The sequence below is a fragment of the Achroia grisella genome, unplaced genomic scaffold (assembly GCF_030625045.1).
Source record: "Achroia grisella isolate CSIRO2021 unplaced genomic scaffold, CSIRO_AGI_Agris_v1 utg976, whole genome shotgun sequence".
Lineage (NCBI taxonomy): Eukaryota > Metazoa > Arthropoda > Insecta > Lepidoptera > Pyralidae > Achroia > Achroia grisella.
In genome coordinates this window covers 1,786,861-1,808,146 of record NW_026713078.1, presented here as the reverse complement: position 1 = coordinate 1,808,146, position 21,286 = coordinate 1,786,861, and the positions used below count along the sequence as shown (strand labels likewise).

The 21,286-nt window shown below is 31.3% G+C and overlaps 1 protein-coding gene across 1 annotated transcript in view; it reads right to left on the bottom strand.

The window, feature by feature from the left end:
* Nucleotides 1-21,286, bottom strand: part of LOC131854294 (glutamate receptor-interacting protein 2) — a 77,915-nt gene that overhangs the window by 14,565 nt on the left and 42,064 nt on the right. The window contains exons 2-5 of the mRNA XM_059205392.1: nucleotides 15,659-15,868; nucleotides 13,460-13,704; nucleotides 12,557-12,849; nucleotides 7,444-7,619 (exon numbers count right to left, since the gene is read on the bottom strand). Of these exons, the coding sequence (XP_059061375.1) occupies nucleotides 7,444-7,619; nucleotides 12,557-12,849; nucleotides 13,460-13,704; nucleotides 15,659-15,868 (924 nt within the window). The remainder of the gene's footprint in view (nucleotides 1-7,443; nucleotides 7,620-12,556; nucleotides 12,850-13,459; nucleotides 13,705-15,658; nucleotides 15,869-21,286) is intronic.

Sequence of the window (21,286 nt, the reverse complement as noted above, 5' to 3'; positions counted from 1 at the left end):
AACACCTTCGTTTTGATTGCAATAGCATATATGCTGATGGTCACTCTATTCTCCCTAAACTTATTAATGTTATAAACGCAAAACTTTGTGAGTATGGATGGATGTTTGTTACTCTTTTATGCAAAAACTACTGAGCAGATTATGATAAAACTTTACAGTAATATAGTTTGTACATCAGAATAAGATTAGGCTGTAAATTTCACGTAAGTAAAATCCTGGATACAGCTAGTATGAATATAAAATTATTCTGTAGTTTTGTAAACATGTTTAAGCTCATGAAATGAATAAATAAATGTCAGTTCTTCTTAGCTCGACAGCATTCCAAAGTGATGGTAGATTTAATATATCATAAGAGTCTATAATAGACCTACATGAATAGATATATATTGTATAGAATAAAAGCCAAATTTTTTTTTAATAAATTTTCTACCTGCTTTTTAGTATGTAAACTAACTGGTCTCTAAAATTTTGTATACAAAGGAGTTTTATTATTTTCGTGTTCCTATAAGGAGCATACAAAGAAAATTCCAACGTTTAAGGTTCAACAATTTGGAGTATGCTTTGTTGTTGCTACCTGAAAATCTCTCGATGTATCCCGTATTAAATAGTTTTAATACAAATATAGTATAAAATCTAAATTCATTAAAACATATAGGAGCAAATCTATACTTCCATAGTAATAATCTCGACGGTCTAGTGGTCTAGTGGTTAGCACACCGCCTCACTTACGATGGTCGCGGGTTCGATTCTCGCACGCTACAAACATTCATATTCATGAGTATGACAGTTTGTATCGGTCTTCATGCGTTTCTATGTATATAGTGTATGTATTTACAAAAAAAAGTACCTATGTATTTATGTCAGTCGTATAGTACCCATAAAGCAAGTTCTGCTTAGATTGGTACTGGATGGCGTTGTGTGAATTTCTCTGAGATATTATACTATTGAAGATATTTACTCTAATTCAAATCTAAATTATTATAAAAAAAATCTATGAACATTTATATCAGTTGTCTAGTACCCATAATACATCATCAACATCATTTCAGCCCGGAAGACGTTCACTGCTGAACAAAGGCCACCATGTCCATATAAACTCATAAAGACCCATAATATATTCTTATCTCGGGATATATATGTTATATGAATTCATGTTTATAATTATAATTTACTAGCTACCCGCCCGGCTTTGCACGGATGTACATGTATTATACATATATATAAAAACATTCCTCTTGAATCACTCTATCAATTAAAAAAAGCGCTTCAAAATCCGTTGCGTAGTTTTAAAGATTTAAGCATAAGGACGGACAGACAGCGACAGCGGCTTTGTTTTATATTATGAAGCGACAACATGTCAAACAATGTATAATATTAAATCAATAATCAAATTATGCACAGTAACATATAATCAATTATAATTAAGTATTATATTTGGTTATGGTATAATTACTATTATCTTAAAAACTATTGTAATCATTAAAACAATGTCTCTAATTTTAAAATATTAACATTTATTATTCAAACAAGGTTATACGAACTTCATTTGTTATATCGAATAATACTTGCTTGTATATCTTAGCAGTAACAACGCCAACAATATATCTCAATTTCAAAAGATGTTTTCTTAAAATCTGAAGCTATTTCATTGAGTTATTACAGTGTTGTTCACTCTTTGCTGAGCGATAACTTCAACTCTCTATTAAACTTTAAAAGGCTATTGAATCTAAGGTTATTGCATAGTTTTTGAAATATGTGAACGAATCCTTTATTTTCGCAGCCTTTCTTCATATTTGTATGAAGGTTTCATATAAAGTTTGTTTATGTAAATACGCGTATTTAATTATTAGGATTTTAAAAATTGCTATACTATTTATATAGTTTAATAATATTTCGTTATAAATTTTATTTATTTTATTTATTTATTCATTTATTTCAGGCAACTAGGCCCATATTATAAATACCTTATAGACTAACATACATATAATATAATATTTAAAAACTAATACAATAATATTGTCTGTGTGAAAAGTGTGTGTGTGTAAATACGAAAAGCTGATGTATCTACTTATAAATAATATAAAATAAAGTAGCATTTTATACGGACAAAAAAATGATACAATTAATTAGTGCATAAATAAAATAAGGCGGTATTATTGCTGAAAGCAATTTTGTCAAGGCAACCTTAGTGTAACAAATACAATTGTAGGAAATGGTAAGTGATTGTAGAAAACATATAATATTACATTCATAAATATTGCAAAGTTTAATTGTTTTTTATTTAACAGATAAAAAACACATTGTGATACTTTGGAAAGTAAGGTAAGACAAGAAAGACTGCGCATGTCAGTAGTATTGAATAGACTCATAGAAAATCTTAACAATATCCTAAAACCGTCCCAGTAACAAGCAATATCGAAATTACTATTACGAAACTATAGAGTCGTAAGTTCAGATGTAATTCAAATAGTCTATGTATGTGGTATTTCAAGGCAGTTTGACTGTAAATTAAACTATCTGAAGGATATTATTAGTACCGTAGTAGCACATTACAAACACCAGAAGTTCAGTCTTTTGATTTATACGGGTGAAGTTTTATGCTCATATTACGTAGTACGGTTTGCTGACGGTATAAAAGATAAGAGATTTCAGTTGTAAAGATGTATGATTGGATTTTATACACCCGACCTACATATGTATATAAAACAAAGATCTTGCCGGAAACATGACGTTGACGTTTTTTGACACTTTTTTATGATAAAATCGTGTATATACGTCAAGATCTTTCGTTTTACATTATGTTATCTGTGGTTTTATACAGTCACAGTTCTTTGTGATGGATACCTTATTGGCGCAAACGCACGCGATGTGTTGATTGGTTGTTAGCTAGTAAAATGAAAAGATGGCGACTGCGGTTTGTTTGTCAGTGTCATTAGAATTTAACGAAATACTCTATAATCCGAATTTTGCGGATGTATGTTGTGAATTCGAAATCAATATTTTTTTATGTTTTATTATTCACATAAGGTTTTGTTCAAGTCGACCGTACCCCTTGACGAAAAAAAACGAAATCAAAACAAATGCAATGCTTATTTACCTTTACCTCGTTTGAATAGAAATAGAAATAATCTTTATTAAAATGAACTTAGTACAAGCACTTTAAAATAGTCATATTTCTGATTCTACTATTAATGTACTGATAATTTTAGTTTATTTATTTATTTGACATGACGGCCACAATGACGGCTTCGATGTTAGCACATAGTTTTACTTCCGTCGCGGGTTCGATTCCTCGCACCGTGCAAACATTTGTATTTATGTGTATGATGAGTATGATTGTTTATATTGTTTTCGGTATTTTCTATAAATATTGTTTATGTATTTACAAAAAGAAGTATTTATATCAGTTGTCTGGTACCCATTACAAAAGCTCTGTTTTCAGTGAAACTAGATGACGCTTTGTAATTAACAAAGCGGCATCTCATCAGCGTCCAGGTTTATTTATTAATTATGGATTATTGACAAAATATACAATGAAATTATATATAAAAGAAATATTCTTTTGTGTAAAAGACATTAAAAACAAAGTTAGCAACGAAAGATGTTACAATGTCTTTCGTTGCTAACTTTGTTTTTAATAATATATAAAAATGTTTTTAATACTCGTAAATTTTAATGCAAATCGAACAACATTCCCGTTTCGTCACCATTATTATCGTCAAACATTATCATCGTAACGATGTTTCCAGTTTCCAATTGGGAATCTGGAAATTTAACGAGAAACTTACGTTTACAATTTAACGAGTAGCTATGACTTTGTTACATTCGCTAAGATTCCTGCAGGTATCGAATAACGAGTTCCTTTGGTAGATAAAATTTCTCCAATATCGACTTACATTCTACGGTTATACTTAACGATGATGACGTTAATTCTCTGTCAGCCTGAGGCAGACTTATTTTGTTGTTTGCCTCTAAATTATACATATCTGACGAACATCACAATCAAATCAGCGCCATCTAGTCCCAATGATATATTTCAATAAACGTTAAAGAGAACATTTAATTCCTGGCGTTACGTAGTTTAAAAGATCTAAGCGAACAGACAGTGGAAGCGGTTTTATACTATGTAAAGATAATCAATATTAGAGTATATTAGTAATTTTTTTTTAAACTTTAACGTACAAACACACATATAAAGTGGATGCAATAGATAAATGCACATGGCGGACTCAACATCTTGGGGCATTTTCTACAAGGAACACAGATATATATATCAGCAGTGCCTTTAAAAAATAAATCAAGAATTAAAAAAAACTCTGTATTAAATAAAACTATACTACAAATGTGAAATAAAATATCACCGTTACAAAATATTCACTGATTCATTAATTATTATAATTTTTACAAAATAGCTACCTACTCTCGAATCAATAGTAACCTGGGATAAAAACACTGCAATAGCTGTCAAATAAAAAAGACTGTCTCTCTTGAAAGTGTTAATAAATTTTTAATGTTTGTGTGTTTACGATACGGGAGAGCTGTGAAGGTCTCGTAACGGTATTGATTAAACTAAGTAAATTTCCCCAAGGAAAATAGTTGAAATATGAAAAGGATACTTGAGTGATCAATCTAGTAGGTATGTTCATAGATTTTCGTTATAAAAAATTGTACATAATTTAGATGATTAAAAATCTTCAATAGTAATTAGAATAATCACTCAGGAAAATTCAGACAGTACCATCTAGGCCCAAGCTAAGTAGAGCTTGTGTTAGGGTTAATAGACAACTGATATAAATACATAGATTTTATTTTTATAAATATAATACATACATAATATAGATAGCCGATACCGTACAAGGAGTCAAAACCTCGACCAAAGAAAGTGTTAGAAAAGAAAATTTTAGAAGCTTCGTAGCTATTATATTTTTACATAATCTAGTCACATATGTAGCTCCCTAATAGCTGACAGCTTTTTATTAAACTGCTTAAGTATTTATGAGTTCATCCGTTGCATCATACAAAGATCAAATCTTTCTCAGTATAATAATAGTGTCTAATATATTAGTTTTAAATGGAAATTGTAATTTATAAATAGAAATACATTTTAACATCGTTGCATAGATGTAAACCTTGACGATGGAACTGCTACATGTGTTGAAAGTAAGTCAGTGAACCATATGGAGTGCTACGCTCAAAGTTTCTTTGAGAGATCGTATTCGAAACGTCCTAATTTGTTACAGGACGGAGTGGTCGATACAAGATTACTATGATGAAATGGCGATGGACAGGCCAGGCCATATTTAATACCAAACTGATAACCATTTAATTAAACGTATTCCAGACTTGGGAGTACCACTAGTTTTTTTTCGGGCAACTCTAATGCTGTTGACTGCTGCTTTACAGCTTCAACGGACGATAGGGGGCGAGTGCTGATGACATATCAATCCCGCTCGACAGATACTTCTTTAGTCTGGGCACCGTTAGGGGTTCGAACCTAGTCTTAGGCTGTCATAATTTCGATCCCCAATTCGATCCGATCCAAGTCTGATAACTGCTCTTTGTATCAGTTTATGAAAATTTACTATTTGAATTATTATCGATGTCTAATGCAATAGAGTAGACATGAAAATAAATAAATTATTGTTCATTTCTTAAATTTTCTACCTACTATCTGTCACTAAGCTTCATTTTGTGTAAACTGATCTCATAACAAGAGAAATAATTAATTAATAATTAATTCCTTAACTATAATACATCTATTATTCATCTTCTACAGATCAATAACCCAAACGTAACACTAACTAGTCAAGCAAATTTATTTAATGATCGCAACTAATTGTATGTAGATACGTAATGCGGTAATTATAGCTATTAAGCTAATGATGTAGGTATAGGATCTGATGGTGTATTTATAGGACTACTATTAGTAGTATTGTATACACGAGTCTCAAGTTAGAAACCCACGCTGATTATAGAGACTAAACTTTTCTTGAGTATTAGAATGAATAAAAATATATATTAGTTGTATAAAAAACGAATCTACTGTTCACTTTTATGTTTGGCATTATGGTTTGGTTTAGTGATAAATAAACTGACGGCCTACCTGACGATAAGCGACAACCAAATTCAATTCAAATTCAAATTAAAAAATGATTTATTCAGGCAGGACATTTTAGCCGCTTATGAACGTCAATTTTTTTTTACATTATAATTTTAATTTTTTCCCTACCGTCCAGTTCACTAAATGGATCCAATTGAGAAGAACTGGCAAGACTCAATTGAAATACTTTTTTTTAAAAGCCAGTTTATTTACAATGTATATTTATATAGGTGTCTATGTCTAACATTAAATAAAAATCCAGTGCATGAGCAACTATTGCCATGCACGCTCGTCATTCAAGTAATCGTTTAGCGACTAATAGGCTTTGCTCAGTAAATACGATTTAACAGATGTTTTGAATTTATTTAAGGGTAATTCCTATATATCCTTTGGTATCTTATTGTAAAGTACCTTATTATAAGCCATCTACTACATATATACATTACATCAGGAAACCATTTGATATCCGTATTACCATCCAATTATGGTAAATTTTTAGTAAACTATTATGTTAAAAAAAATAAATGGAATGTACGAAATGCGTAGGAAGTATGGAATTTGGTATCACAAAGTAACTAATTTCAAGAGCAAAGCATTCTGCGGCTTAATAAAAAAGAAATGTAAATCAATAAGTAGACATCCTTACATAGTATAAAAGAAAGTCGCTGTCGCTGTCTGTCTGTCCCTATGTATGATTAAATATTTAAAACTACGCAACGGATTTTGAAGCGGTTTTTTTTTTAATAGATAGAGTGATTCTAGAGGCAGGTTTATATATAAAATACATGTACACACGGACGAAGCCGGGCCAAGTAGCTAGTTAAAAATAAATTACTTTATATTTGTAATTTTTTTATGCTATTTCTATATCCCTGAATTACCAATTTTTTATTTTTGTTTTCGTTTTTGTTTCGTTTCGTTCTTTTCTTTACTATCACGATAGTAACACTAGGGAAATTGCAAGTGTGTTGTCTGCCTTTTAATAAGGAATAAGCTCTTTTCTTGAAGTTTTCAATATCATATCAGTTCGAAAATTCCATTGCTGGAAGGTGGTGGTAAAAAGTTTCTGGAAAAACGCGTGGTGGGGGGCTATCATTGATTCAGATGAACAGAATAATGAACACTGGGTGAATATACAACTTATTTAGTATGATTTCTAATTGTCTTTTTATAGATTGTCTTTTTATAAATTGTAATTCCAAACATTGTGAATTGTAAGAGGAGAGAACTGGTACCTAAAATACAAGTTTCTACTTAGTTGGTACCTACCAGGGAACAATTCAAATTGTAAATATTGGATGCAAAATAAAATTATTATTATTTAAATAAAAACAAATGTTTACCTCTAGTATAACGTCCTCCATGTGCTAGAACGTGTCTTGGAGCGACATGTAATCTTGTAAATCCACCTTCACTGTTCTCTAAGTAGCACATCACCTCTTCAGCAGTGTAATTATTCCCGTCTATGACATGATCATCGAAGGCAAGCAACTGGTCACCAGGGTGTAATGCGCCGCATCTATAATTATTAATAATAATAATAATCCAGGACAATTTATACAGCGTCATTTTTGCCCTAATACTTATCGTAATTTTTATAGGAAATTAAAATGTGATAATAATATAACAAAAGACAATTTATATAGAACCATTTTATATAAGAAATTAGATGTAGACACTATTAGTAAATTCTCATGAAGCGCATTTAAAAAAAAATGTAATAGTCTATAAAAAAAAACTGTTACTATGTAAATTGGTGTCAATAAAATATATTATGATTATTTTAGTCCCAAACTAAGTAGATCTTGTGTGATTCTAGACAACTGAAAACAATACTTGTATTGAATTAAGTACACACATAATATACTCCCAGATAAATACAAAAATCACACTAATAATATAATAATAATCTCAGGATAATCCACACGGCGTCAGACAAGTTAAGCTAGTTAAAGCTTGTGTTATGGCTATTGGTAACTGATATAAATACATAGATTTTTGTTTCGTAAATACATACATATTATACATAGAAAACACCCAGACCGATACAAACAATCATACTCATGAACATAAATGTTTGTGCCGTGCGAGGAATCGAACCCGCGACCATCGGACGTAAAGTGGTGTGCTAAACCACTAGACCACCGAGGTCGTCATGAATGAATACAAATGTTTGTACCGTGCGAGGAATCGAAGCAACGGCACTATCGCAGTACAAGGAGTCGAACCCACGACCATCGGCAGTAAAATGGTGTACTAAACCGTTAGACTACCGAGGCTGACAAAAACAATAATGAAGCTACATCTTAATGCACTAACGTTATTTATCTGACATCGTTTCCATATACACAAAGTAGAATTTCTCTTCTCAATTTTATAGATACTTTTACATATTGAACTATATAAGAAGCTAAAAGGCTGTCGACAGTTTTATCAGAAACATATATATTCAATGAAAGTGCAAGCAATAAAAGAAGATTGCAAAAATACACCATATTCACTAACCAATTAGAGTTTAAATTCATTGGACACAGCAATAACAATTACATTGTTCTAGATGGTTCCAACAGAGAAAGGAATCGCATTAAACACCCTTGAACGTACAAACTTTGTAATTAACAGCGATTTCTTTTTTTAAATGTTCGCTTTCAATAGGCCTCTGGTCTGATAAAGGAACAATTCCGAGCTATTAACGATTCTAAAAATGAGGGTTTCTTTAAATGTTTTCTGTAACTTGTTTTCTGAACTCGACATAAAAAAAACATTAGTAAAACATAAGCCTATTTTTTACTTAATTCACACTTGTATATAAATTTATTTTGTTTTACTAAAAATCTACAAATTATAACCAAAATAAACTTAACCCTTATGGAATACAATCATCAAAATAGGTTTAGAATTAACGAAGAATGACTATATGTTTATATATGATTTTTTTTTCGCCTTTTTTCCGCGATATTGTCTGCTTTATTTTACATAAAATAAAACCTTTTTTTTTAATTGTAAAAAATCCCTCATGGGAACCCCAGGGGAGGTCAGCGGGTGCTGTGAGACTCCTACTCACTAAAAACTCCAAGATTTGCCTCCCCCAACGCCATGTGCCGGAGTCGCGGGATCGAAATCAGTTCACCGCAACTCCGACGGCGGTGACCCACTCTTTAGCACGCCCCAGCTCTTCGGGTTCCAGATAAACCGTAACCTATGTGGTAATCTTTCGTTCGTTCGTAATATAATAAATAAATATGTTCCAGTTGAGTTTCTTGTGAATTCATCTCAATTGAACTATTTAAACGATATAAAAGGTCCAGCTTTTGTCAGATACGTTTGCTAGTCAAATATTTTGGAGGCAGAAATGGAAATTGTCCTTTATGAATTGTTCTAGGTTATTATTAATTATTTATTTCTTTTAAGTCTAATATACGTTTAAAATGTAAATATCAGTATATGTTTAATTTACATAATCTCTTTCTTTAACTTGGGTAAAATCTTCATGGTGCCCCGCCCGCTCAGGGGGAGATAGAAGGGTAGGTATCAACTAAAAACCCTAAGATGTTCCGTCTCTTTACCTTTTGCCAGAGTTACGGAAATGCGTGAGTAGTCAATTTTTTTTTCTCTTTATTTTGACACATACAGTCATTAAAAAAAACTTATATATTATACATTATTACAAAAAACAAGACATTGAGTATCGAAAATTAGTTTAACAGTAGTGTTTACTAAAATTAATCGCTTCATTGACATTTAATAATAAGCTAAATATTAGAGATGATGATTAATTAGAGATGAGCACTGATATTTGTAAATTTTATTAATAGACACAGTACATATATCTATTATACTTATATCTAATTTACATCCTTATCTAACTCTATCGCTCCTAATTCCACTTCACAAATCTATATTAATATTTTCGTCAAGGGGTACGGTAGACTCGAACGAAACCTTATGTGAATAACAAAACAAAAAAAATATTGATTTCGAGTCGACAACATATATCCGCAAAATTCGGATTATAGAGTATTTCGTTAAATTCTAATGACACTGACAAACAAACCGCAGTCGCCATCTTTTCATTTCACTAGCATTTTCTTCGGTCGGTGACGTTTCTTGAAAATATTGTTTTTGACACTTTTTTATGATAAAAGAGCATGTGTTTTTTCTTTAAACCTGAAATTGGCCAATTGCGAGACAAATTTGGCAATTTTTTTTTATGAATTTGTTTTACGGCTCTGGATACAAGTTCTTTTTAGCCCAACTTAAAATTTACAAAAAAATAAAAATTATTTATATAAAAACTTTTGCACTTTTTATTTACTATATTTATTAAACACAATGAACGAAGCTTTACAAATCTATGCCTTCCTAACTTTTAATATTCCATGAGAACCGATGACTACAGAAATATCTACCCACATTTCACCAGAGCGAAGCTGGGTTTTCATCTAGTATATAATAGTTTCGTTAGTTTCATGGTAACTGATTGAGACCTCCGCTACGAGGCGTAAGGCCTGAAGCCATTCCAAAATTACCTAATGAATGTTTGTTCAAGAAAACAATATCTCACAACGGTAATAATCGTTACTATATAGTTTCAGATTATTGTGAGTAATAAACTCACAACGTATACACTACGCGTCTACACTACGCATGCCATCTATACGTGTAAATAAAATTGGAGTGTCTGTTTGTAATATTGAAATAACCGTTTTTTACTACATGCATATGAATGTAATGAATATAGATACGGTATATACACCAAAATAATACTTTTAACTATTTTCGTTTGTCTGTCTGTTTGTTTCGACATCGAAATCGGTCCAGTCACTTTAGAGATTAGCCGGAACAAACAGACAGACAAAAATAGTAAAAAATGTTATTTTGGTGTATGCACCGTATCTATATTCATATGCATTTAGTAAAAAACGGTTATTGCAATATTACAAACAGACAATCCAATTTTATTTATATGTATAGATTTATTAACGAGTGTAGTAACATTCATGATATTAATAATACAATTATTTTTTGTACGTAATATATGTAGATTATATGTGTACTTATATCAACCAATTCCATATATTCTTTAGCATTCATTCTTTTAAAGTAACGGAATCGGCAATCAAGCTATCGGTTCACGTGATGGTAAGTGGCAACAGTAGCCTATATTATACGAACAGCATCATGGATATCACGTCAAACAACTCATGAATGCAAACCGTGCGAGGAATCGAACCGGTCACCATCGGCAAAGCGGCGTTAAACCGTTACACTATCGCCAATATAATAGAATAGAATAGAATAGAAAATCATTTATTCAAATAAACTTACATTGAAGCACTTTTGAATAGTCACAACATTTTTATTTTAATCTACCGTTCATTCGGTATGCTGTCTCATCACAAGAAGAACAAGCAAGAAAAATGTGTGTTGCTCTTTTAAATAATTTATTCTTACTTACAATTTAAGTTTAAGTGTGTGAATACAAACTACCGATTAACACTAATTCAATGAAATAATAAAATAGAAAAAAACATTCAATACACAACAACTGGTTAAATAATTAATAAGAGAAAATAAGTCATAGTGATTAGCCATCATGATATCGTATATAGGGAATATTGGAAAGTAATAATAACCGAATTTGATTACCGATATAAGAGAAGCTACATAAATTAGATAGTGTTTAAGAATTATTAGCGATACATGCTAGAGTTATCCAATATCATAATAGAGATACAATTTACGATCACATTTCAAGGCTTCGTGACATTTTGTACGTGTATAACCTTGTAACTGTACAGAGTATAAAGTAACCATATCAGGAAATTGGAATGTTAATGATCAAGTATTTACAATTAATAGTTTGTCATCTTACTAATGACACAAACGCAGAAGTTTCTGAGTTTGGATGGATGGATGTTTGTTTCTATTTCACGCAAAAATTACTATCTGAAACTTTACAATAATGTAACGTACATCAGTCAACATAGGCTATAAATTGCAACTAGTATTTTTATACGGAGCTTGAACACAGGTGCCATCTGATCTAACTGTGGTTATTCTTCTTACGATCTCGGTGGTCTATCACACCGGTTTAGCACACCCCTTTACTTCAGTTGGTCGTGAGTACGATTCGGCGCACTTCTCGGATTGTACTTTCTATTGGTCTGGGCATTCTCTGTGTATATTATGTATGTATTTCCAAAAAAAATCTAATTATAACTATCAGTTGTCTAGTACACATCAGAAGGTCTGCTTAGCTTGGGAGTAGATGGAGTTGTGTGAATTCTCCAGGGATTTATTATACCACACCTTTTTATTAAATCTGATTGGAAATGTCGTTTAAAGACATCCCAAACTACTAAATACTACAAAATATAACTAGTTTATGTGACGTGGTTAAGATTCGATTCTATTACAATATGTTAAAGAAAATAAGACAAAACAAAAACTTACCTATCACTTATACTGGCCGGCAAGATACTATCTATATAAATAGCATTACAATTCCCCACTCTTTGGTAAGTATCTGATGCGTTAGTGTACACGTCATCTGAGTACCTCTGGTTACTGAGGAACAGGCCCAGATCTTCATTACAAGGCCTCTCAATCTCTATTAATAAAGGTCCAGTTGCCAGTTTCACTGATTCCATAATTGAAACATCATATTCTATGGTGAGGCTGGTGAGTTGAGGGCAATTTTGCAATATTTGGTGTACTTCCGAAAGTGTTTTATTTGTTAGTGATATCTATGAAGGATATAATGGAGTATTAGATAATAAAGACAAATATTCATTAGAAGCTTGAGGATGTGGTAATTATATATATGAGAATACATAATTGATTGTTTAATAATTGATTATTAATATATTGATATAAGTTATTCAGATATTAAATCGATAAGTAAGATATTAATTTAAATTAAATTAAATTATGTAGGTCAGAGGATTCACTTGATTTTTTTAGATAATTGTGCATTCATTTATTTATATTAGGAACAATAAGGTAAAAATTACACATTAAAGTGTTTTATATTTAGTTTTTATCTTATTATTCCTGAGATATAGCGCCAGAATTTTGATGGATTTAAGAAGTATTTCATAATATGAAAATAAACATCAGTCAAGTATTATCAGCCATTTATTTTCTTTGAGTATTAAATATCCACCTTCTGTATGATAAAGTAGGTATACTATAATTATTAATACAGTAACTATATTAATAATTTAAAGCTAAATAAGAAAACCTGTTTTACTAAATTAATAATGTGTATGTACTAAACGTGAAAGTTAAACATAAGCTTGGATATACATTTCTTTAATCATACAAGTCTAAAGTAAATATAATATTTGTACTCACATGGTCTACTTTCAAAAGTCTATCTCCAGGTTTAATTCTGGATGTGTTATAGGCCGCTCCACCTGGCCTGACATGAGTTACCACCAATGGTTGGGCATCCAGAGATCTACTGTTCAGCACCAGATCAGCGCTCGGAGCCGAATTCTCTGGTAGACCACCTCGGATTGTGATACCCAGAGAGCCATTTATTTTTTCGACAGGCACTTCTGCTAGCTTGGTTGTGATATACAAGGAGTTTTGGGAGGCTGCAAGAGAAATAATTTTTAGTTCGCAAATACATCGTTAAGGATTAAAGGGACAGTTGATTGCAATTACAAAGTCATGATTAATACACCATATAAAGTAACTACTCTTGGTAGATGATATGGTAAGAAAGAGAGTAAATAACGAGATGACTGTGAACAGGGATGATTGGAAGAGACATATTACGCCGACCACAAATAAATGGGATAAGCAAAGAAAGATAGAAAAGAAGATGATGGTAATAAAATATCTCCTATTAAAGATATCTTCCATAGGTGCTGAGAAAAACATGTTCTTGTCTTGTCTGTCAACCCTCATTACTCCCTTGATACAGGGGTTAAAGGTATAAATAATAATAATGATATAAAGAAAGCAAATTAATAACAAAGTACGGACAATATTTGTGGGGAAAAAACTATAAGGTTTAGGAAAATGGAAATAATCGTATGATCATTCTAGAGCTACAAATATAAGATAAAATTACATCAATAGATGTTGGGCAAATTTCATATACTAAGTCAGGCAGATCATTATTTTGTTTTTTTTTATTTATATTTATTTATTTTTAGATTACCACAGGAGTAAATATTACTAGTAAAAAGTAAAAGACATTATTGAAATTATCGAAAATATTGCGTGACATACACACAAAATAAGTACATATGTATTCTATTGAATTTACTGTTATTTTGCGAACGTCCATTTCATTGACAACATACAGAGACCACAAATATTCTACTATGGTGACCAGACTAGGAGTGTCGTAGTCTGGACGTCGAACCATCAATCAGTTTTTACAGCTATATCGGAACTTTAATCATTACCTGATGATGCCTCGGTTAGAGGTGAAACGAATGCAGATCTTACATTATTATCTCTTATCCTATCTACGGCATTTGCGGTAAAAAAAAAATTATCTGTACTGTTCTCTGTTTGTCTGTATTAATCTCTGTAACAGATTTTGACCGGAATTTCATTTGCAGATAGCTAATTTTATACGAAGTATCTTACGCTGCTTCTATTTTAGAAACTTTATTTATTTCATTAAAAAAAAGTTTAATTCCACGCGGACGAAATCGCGGATAGTAGCTACAGAATAAATAAAAATTGTATGTAGATGCTGTCAATGCTTGTAATTTGAAAATATAAAAAAAAACTATAACAGTGGCCAGCACTGAAGTGTTAATAAACTTTTACAACAGTGAACAAGGGTGGTTTGACATGTGTCATTTCGTCGGAGCGGAATTACCTCGTGAACTATCGCTAAGGGAAATTTCGGTGACGCATACATTCTGTTGAAGCCGTATTTAGTTTATTTTATTATTCATCAAAAATTCTACCTCTTTGATATTCTAGAATAATATCGCAATCACTAAAGTCTCACTAACTTACTTTTTATTTTGCTTTGATGTTTTGGAAGATGAATGCAAATACATAATGAAAAAGGTACTCTTAATAATCTATTAAGCTACTATAACTATTATATATATATCTGAGAGTCTTTAAAGTACAAAATGTGGTATATAATATGGAAAAAATATAGAAAATATACTTCTATAAATAACATTAAGTTGACTGAATTAAAATAAATAAATAAAAATTTGGATAAAAAAAAATTCATACGCATCCTATATAATAATCGCGTAGTCTTACTTAATATCTATTGACCATTTTTAATGTTCTCAAGTAATATTATAAGAAATAGTTGTTAGAATAATTGCTGAATACTCAATAGAAGATTAAAGAGAGTCGAACTTCTTCCATGGATTCACGATTGCGTATACCGGGTCCATCATATGGCAGAGAGAGAAACTCCGAGCAGTTTCCGGGACTTGAGACCCGGGTGTAGGTTTAAGGGGCCTTTACTGACGGATGTCAACACTCACCTTCACGGCTTGAGTTTCTCTCTCTGCCTAGCCAAATCTTTTAGGAACCTAGTAAGTAAATATAACTTACCGTAATTTGGCATATAATACTCGACCTCCAACGAGGCCCTTTCCTCAACATTGTCCAGTAGCCTGAGTACCTCATCATTGGTCAACCGAGCTGTGGATATTCCGTTCACGCTGCAGATTCTATCTCCTGGAGCTAGTCGATCTGACTCGTGGGCTACAGAGTCTTTAGTAAATCCTATTATTGAAGGGACGATACCGGGTTCTGAACGACCTGTGGACAAAGAAAGTAAGTTTACATTAATGTACTGTACTACGGTGGTGGCAAATAAGCATACCATCTGATGGTAAATGATTACCGTAGCCTATGAACGTCTGAGACACCAGACATGACATGTGCACGTTGCCGAACCTTAAGAAACTTTAATATACTCTTCTTGAAAAAACGCATGCTGAGATTCGAGAGAAAATGTCCAGGAACCAGGGAGTTCATTCCACAATCTAAGTATATGCGCGAGGAAGCTCCTCTAAAACCGCACTATCAGGAGACCACTTAAGTTCTAGCGTGTGGGGAAGAATTTCCTGTCGATGGCGAGCGGGGCGATGGTAAATGTAGAATTTTCAAAGATATTGATTCTACTACGTAATAAGAAAAAAATATAATTAGTAAGAGTTCAGCAGTCAGGGTAACTATTTCCGAATAAATGGTTGGACTCTTTCAAAATTTTGAGGCAATAGTAGTAGCAGTAAAAAATTCAATTGTTTCCGTTATCAAAGACTATGCAGTATAAAATGTCTATGTGAAATGCCGAATATTATCGATCGAGGTAAATTCTAAAAAGTCGTCTGCGTAGTAACTCATTCTCTGTGTTTTGCTAATGTGTTAATTTTTGATGAACTATATATGTATTCATTTCATTTGTTAAATTATTTATTTATTTATTCTTTATTGCACTTTTTAAAAATTGTACAATTTGGCGAGCTTAATGCCATATGGCATTCTCTACCAGTTAACCAATACGTAAGAACAGAAAGCGGTTGATGGGCAGTGGTGGTAAAGGACTAACCTATAATTTTACCTAACATAGGTAAATAGGTCTTTAAAAATACTTACAAATATACATACATAAATATAAATATATACTGTATTCAATATAAACGCAAAAGTTTATGAGTATGGAAGGATGGATCCTGTTCCTATTTCACGCGAAAACTACTAAACTGATGAAACTTTACAGTAATATATCTTATACATCAAAATAACACATGCTTAACTTGTATTGCTTATTATTGTATTGTACTCTCGTATTGCTTTGTACATTATTTACACCTGCTCGTGTAATATTTCAATATAAACCAGTTATGTATAGAAATTAGTATAGTTCAAATTCAAAATATCTTTATTCATGTAGGTCTATTACAGATTCCTATGATATATCAAATCTACCGTCAGTTCGAAATGATTTCGAGGTGAGAAGAACTGATAAGAAACTTAGTTCGTATTCTTTTCAAATAAATAATTGTACATGTTTCCAATAATACAGATTCATTTTTAAGTTCAAATTTGGGAGAATAGAGTGACCACCAGCATATGCTATTGCAAAAGCAAAAAGTCTAATCAGTGTTCACTATTGTAGTTATTTGACGACACGGAGTTTTAATTGAATTACTGTAAAAGATACCAGATGATATGGTTATTTATTATTAGTTGGAGATAAAATCTATTTACCTAGCGGTTCAGTCTGCCATCGCTCGGGTATAATTTGGTTTTTACGGTGTGTCAGGGACAACCTTTTTTCTGACTTGATTCACTATTTACGGCTAGGGCTGGCATTCATGCCCAAGGGTATATTAGGGTATGATATCGTAAAATACATCAAAAACATGACATTAACCTTCAAATAGAGTGATAACCACGAGAATGACATTATCATATATAATGTATATAGTATAGTATGCATCAGTTTTTTATAAATACTAGCTGACCCGGAGCACGTGTTTTGCTGTATAAATTAATATCGCTATTAAAGAATAGGGGTTAGTGGTAAGTTAATGAAAAAAAAATTAGATTTGATGTATTTATTTATGACACATAAAAAAAAATTCCTAATAATATTGTAAATGCGAAAGTTTGTAACTACTGAATGGATTTTGATGAAACTTTACAGTAATATAGTTTATGCATCAGAATAATATATAAGCTACATTTTTTATCGAAATATATACATAGAAATTTAAAGCGAGTGAAAACATATTTTTTATGTGATGCAACATCAAAAATATGTTTTACTAGCTGTTCCCGCGGTTTCACCCATTTTTAATGATTACTTATCAGTCTTAGTCGTAAAAATTTTCACATAAATACTACTGAACGGATTTTGATGAAATTTTAGAGTAATATAGTTCATGCATATAAAATAATATATAGGCTACATTTTTATTGAAATTTAAAGCGGGTTAAATCGTGGGCACAGCTAGTAAAACATATTTTTGATGTGAGCCATCCTTGTCACAACCTATTCTCAGATCTACCAAGTGTACATATAAAACTTCATCAAAATTCGTTCAAGTTTCGTAAAAGTATAGCAACTAAAACTGTGACACGAGAATATAATATTAGATTCTCAAGATTCTGCAATGGAAACGAATTTCATGATTATAGTAATGGAAAACGAGAAGTAAATATAAACTAATCAAAAAGACTTGCTGATTAAACACGTGTCACACAAATTCAAGACGAAGAGTTTCATCTATTGTTTTTCATTATTAAGTATCAAATTTTATGTGTGTCTAACATTTAATATTAATAATCAAAAATCTTTACCAACTTTCACATATTTGGTAGACTCTGTGTAGCGAACTCCTTGATAGGTTTTTATATTATTTTTGAATTCTATAATCATATTTTTATAACATTATTTTATATGTCGCTTTCATATTAGTCGTATTTTATTTTATCTTCGTATTTTCCTCATTAAACCGTCAGTGCTTCTTCCTCAGTGCCTCAGACATATCAAATACCTCTGCTTTAGACTGAATATTCTACTTTTACGAGATTGACTCAATAATACTGTTTCTCAAAACAACACAAATATTATATACCGTTTAAAATTTGATCATCATTTATACGTACACGTCTTCGATTGTTGGTTTTGCTATTGAAACTAGCTCGATACTCATCGGGGCAATATATACTCACCTTATTAGTATCTTCTTTTTGTTTACCCGTGATCATGATGGTTGAAACACTACTAAAATATCGGGTACTCAATAAAAATAAATAAAACGTAGTAAGAGTTATTGTACGTATAGAATTAATGTTGTTTGATGAGAGAAAGACCTTATTGTTTGTTACGGATCATCGAATTTTGTATTACATCACTTCTTTTGTTCATTGTGAACTAGTTCGATTATTTTTGGATCATCCGTTGCTTTTATTGCCAAGAAAGTTTTGTATTTAGAGGGTAGTCTCTGGGGAGTGGCACGAAGATAGCAAAAATAACTTAGTCCATAAAAATACGTGCGTATATTATGTTTTATTTATTGTTGTTTAATTTACTTTTAAAGTACCACCAAAAAAGACTTGCTCATAAGTATTGCTTTTAAATTAAGTAAGTATTAGATTTAATTATATACATATATACCGGAAATTATATTAAAGTTGTTGTTATTTAAGCTATGCGTGTATAGGTCAACCGCCAGTCTTAGATACCGTTATTTAACCAGATTTATGGTTAGCTATTGATAAAATGCGGTTATTAACGGTTAGTTATCCAACTGCAACAAAGAAAAATAGTAAAAATTTATCTTTTTATTGTATAGTTTTTTTTCTAATACAGGACTAAATCTGGTCTGGAAGATGAAACATTTCTCTGATATTTTATAACGTCTATCATATGTGTCCATTAAAATAGTCCAGTCAGGTAATACTACCTAGTAATACCTAGAATTGAGAACTTCCTATTTCTGGAGTTTCTAGTTGAATCTTCTTTTATAAAGTTTATTTGTTTCTTGTCCGTAGTTAATCCTTTTTTGGCTTCAGCTACTGAAAGTACGTAGGATAAAATGCGGTTACTTAACCTTTAATAACGAAAAATGCATTTTTAACCGCTTCGTTAAAATTGTTCTAGTCTCACGGTAAGCAGACCTTGTTTTATGGGTACCAGACAACTGATAGAAATATTTATATTTTTTTTATATAGAAAACACCGAACAATCATACTCATGAATACAAATGTTTGTACCGTGTAAGGAGTTGAACTCGCGACCATAAAGAAAACTGGCTACGCATCTATAGTCAAGTCTCTTCATATAGATATCTAGTAAGATGTTATTGTTGAAAATGTTAAGTAAGTTTAATATCATATTATATGTATTTTCTTACATATACTATAGAACTAAATGTAAGTTTATTTCCAAGTAGAGTTCAATTAACTTCTTAATGACTTTGAATATAGCGTAAATCATGTTAGATTTATTATTCCGAGAACCAAGTACTATATCAACTACCTACACTACTATTATTATTCTCAGTTCTATAATAGTTCTGAGAAACTTAAGAGTTATTATTTTAGTAAAATATATAACCTTATTAAATTTTATTCCACATGAATAAAACGTAAGAAGGAAAATTATGCATCTTTATCATCAAACCTTTTATATGCATGACTATTTGATCCACGCAAATTTGTCTGTATCACACTTACTTGACATTTGTTAAATATCTTTTTAATTTATAGCCAATTTATTTTTTTGATGTATAAGCTATATTACTGTAAAGTTTCATCAAAATTAATCGTTCAGTAGTTTTTGTAAAAAGTTTGCGTGAAAGAGTAACAAACATCTATCCTGATATACATACTGACAAACTTTCGCATTTATAATATTACTAAGATGCTGTCATTTAAATTAATTAAGCAAAACTTGAAATTATAGATCTACCTATAACATGCAACGTCTGCTTTTCTCAAACAAAATATATCCGATATTCATTCTCATGTCAAACCGCAATCTATTCTCATTTTTGACAGCCTCGGTGGTCTAGTGGTTTAGCACACCGCTTTACTATCCGATGGTCGTGGGTTCGATTCCTCGCACGGTACAAACATTTGTATTCATGAGTATGATTGTTTGTATCGGTCTGGGTGTTTTCTATGTGTAATCTGTATTTATTTACAAAAAAAAGTGTCCATGTATTTATATCAGTTGTCTAGTACCCATAACACAAGCTCTGCTTAACTTGGGACTAGATGGCGCTGTGTGAATTGTCCTGAAATATTATTATTATTATTATTATTCTCATGTCAATTTTCAAAATCTATTCAATTGTTTAGTCCTTAAAAGATAACAATGAGACGGACGGTATGTCTGTCCGCTTCATTGTTTTACATTTAAAATATGAATATGAATAATATGGATAAATATAAAGATACTTTATTTCAATTTCTTAATACTTAATACCGTTATACAATAACAGTTGCAAAGATAATATCTGAATGAAAATCACAAACACTGTATCTAGATGTTCTTGGATTACAATCAGAATACAAAACACGTTTGTAAGCAACTCCTCGGTAGCTAACTGCAGTTGCCGAGGCAATCAACTGAGGTGATTGTACTTGTGCCTTGCATTTAAAGGCGACGGACTAAATAGTTTGTCTAATTGTTGTACTGTGGCTTTGTTTTGTTCTCG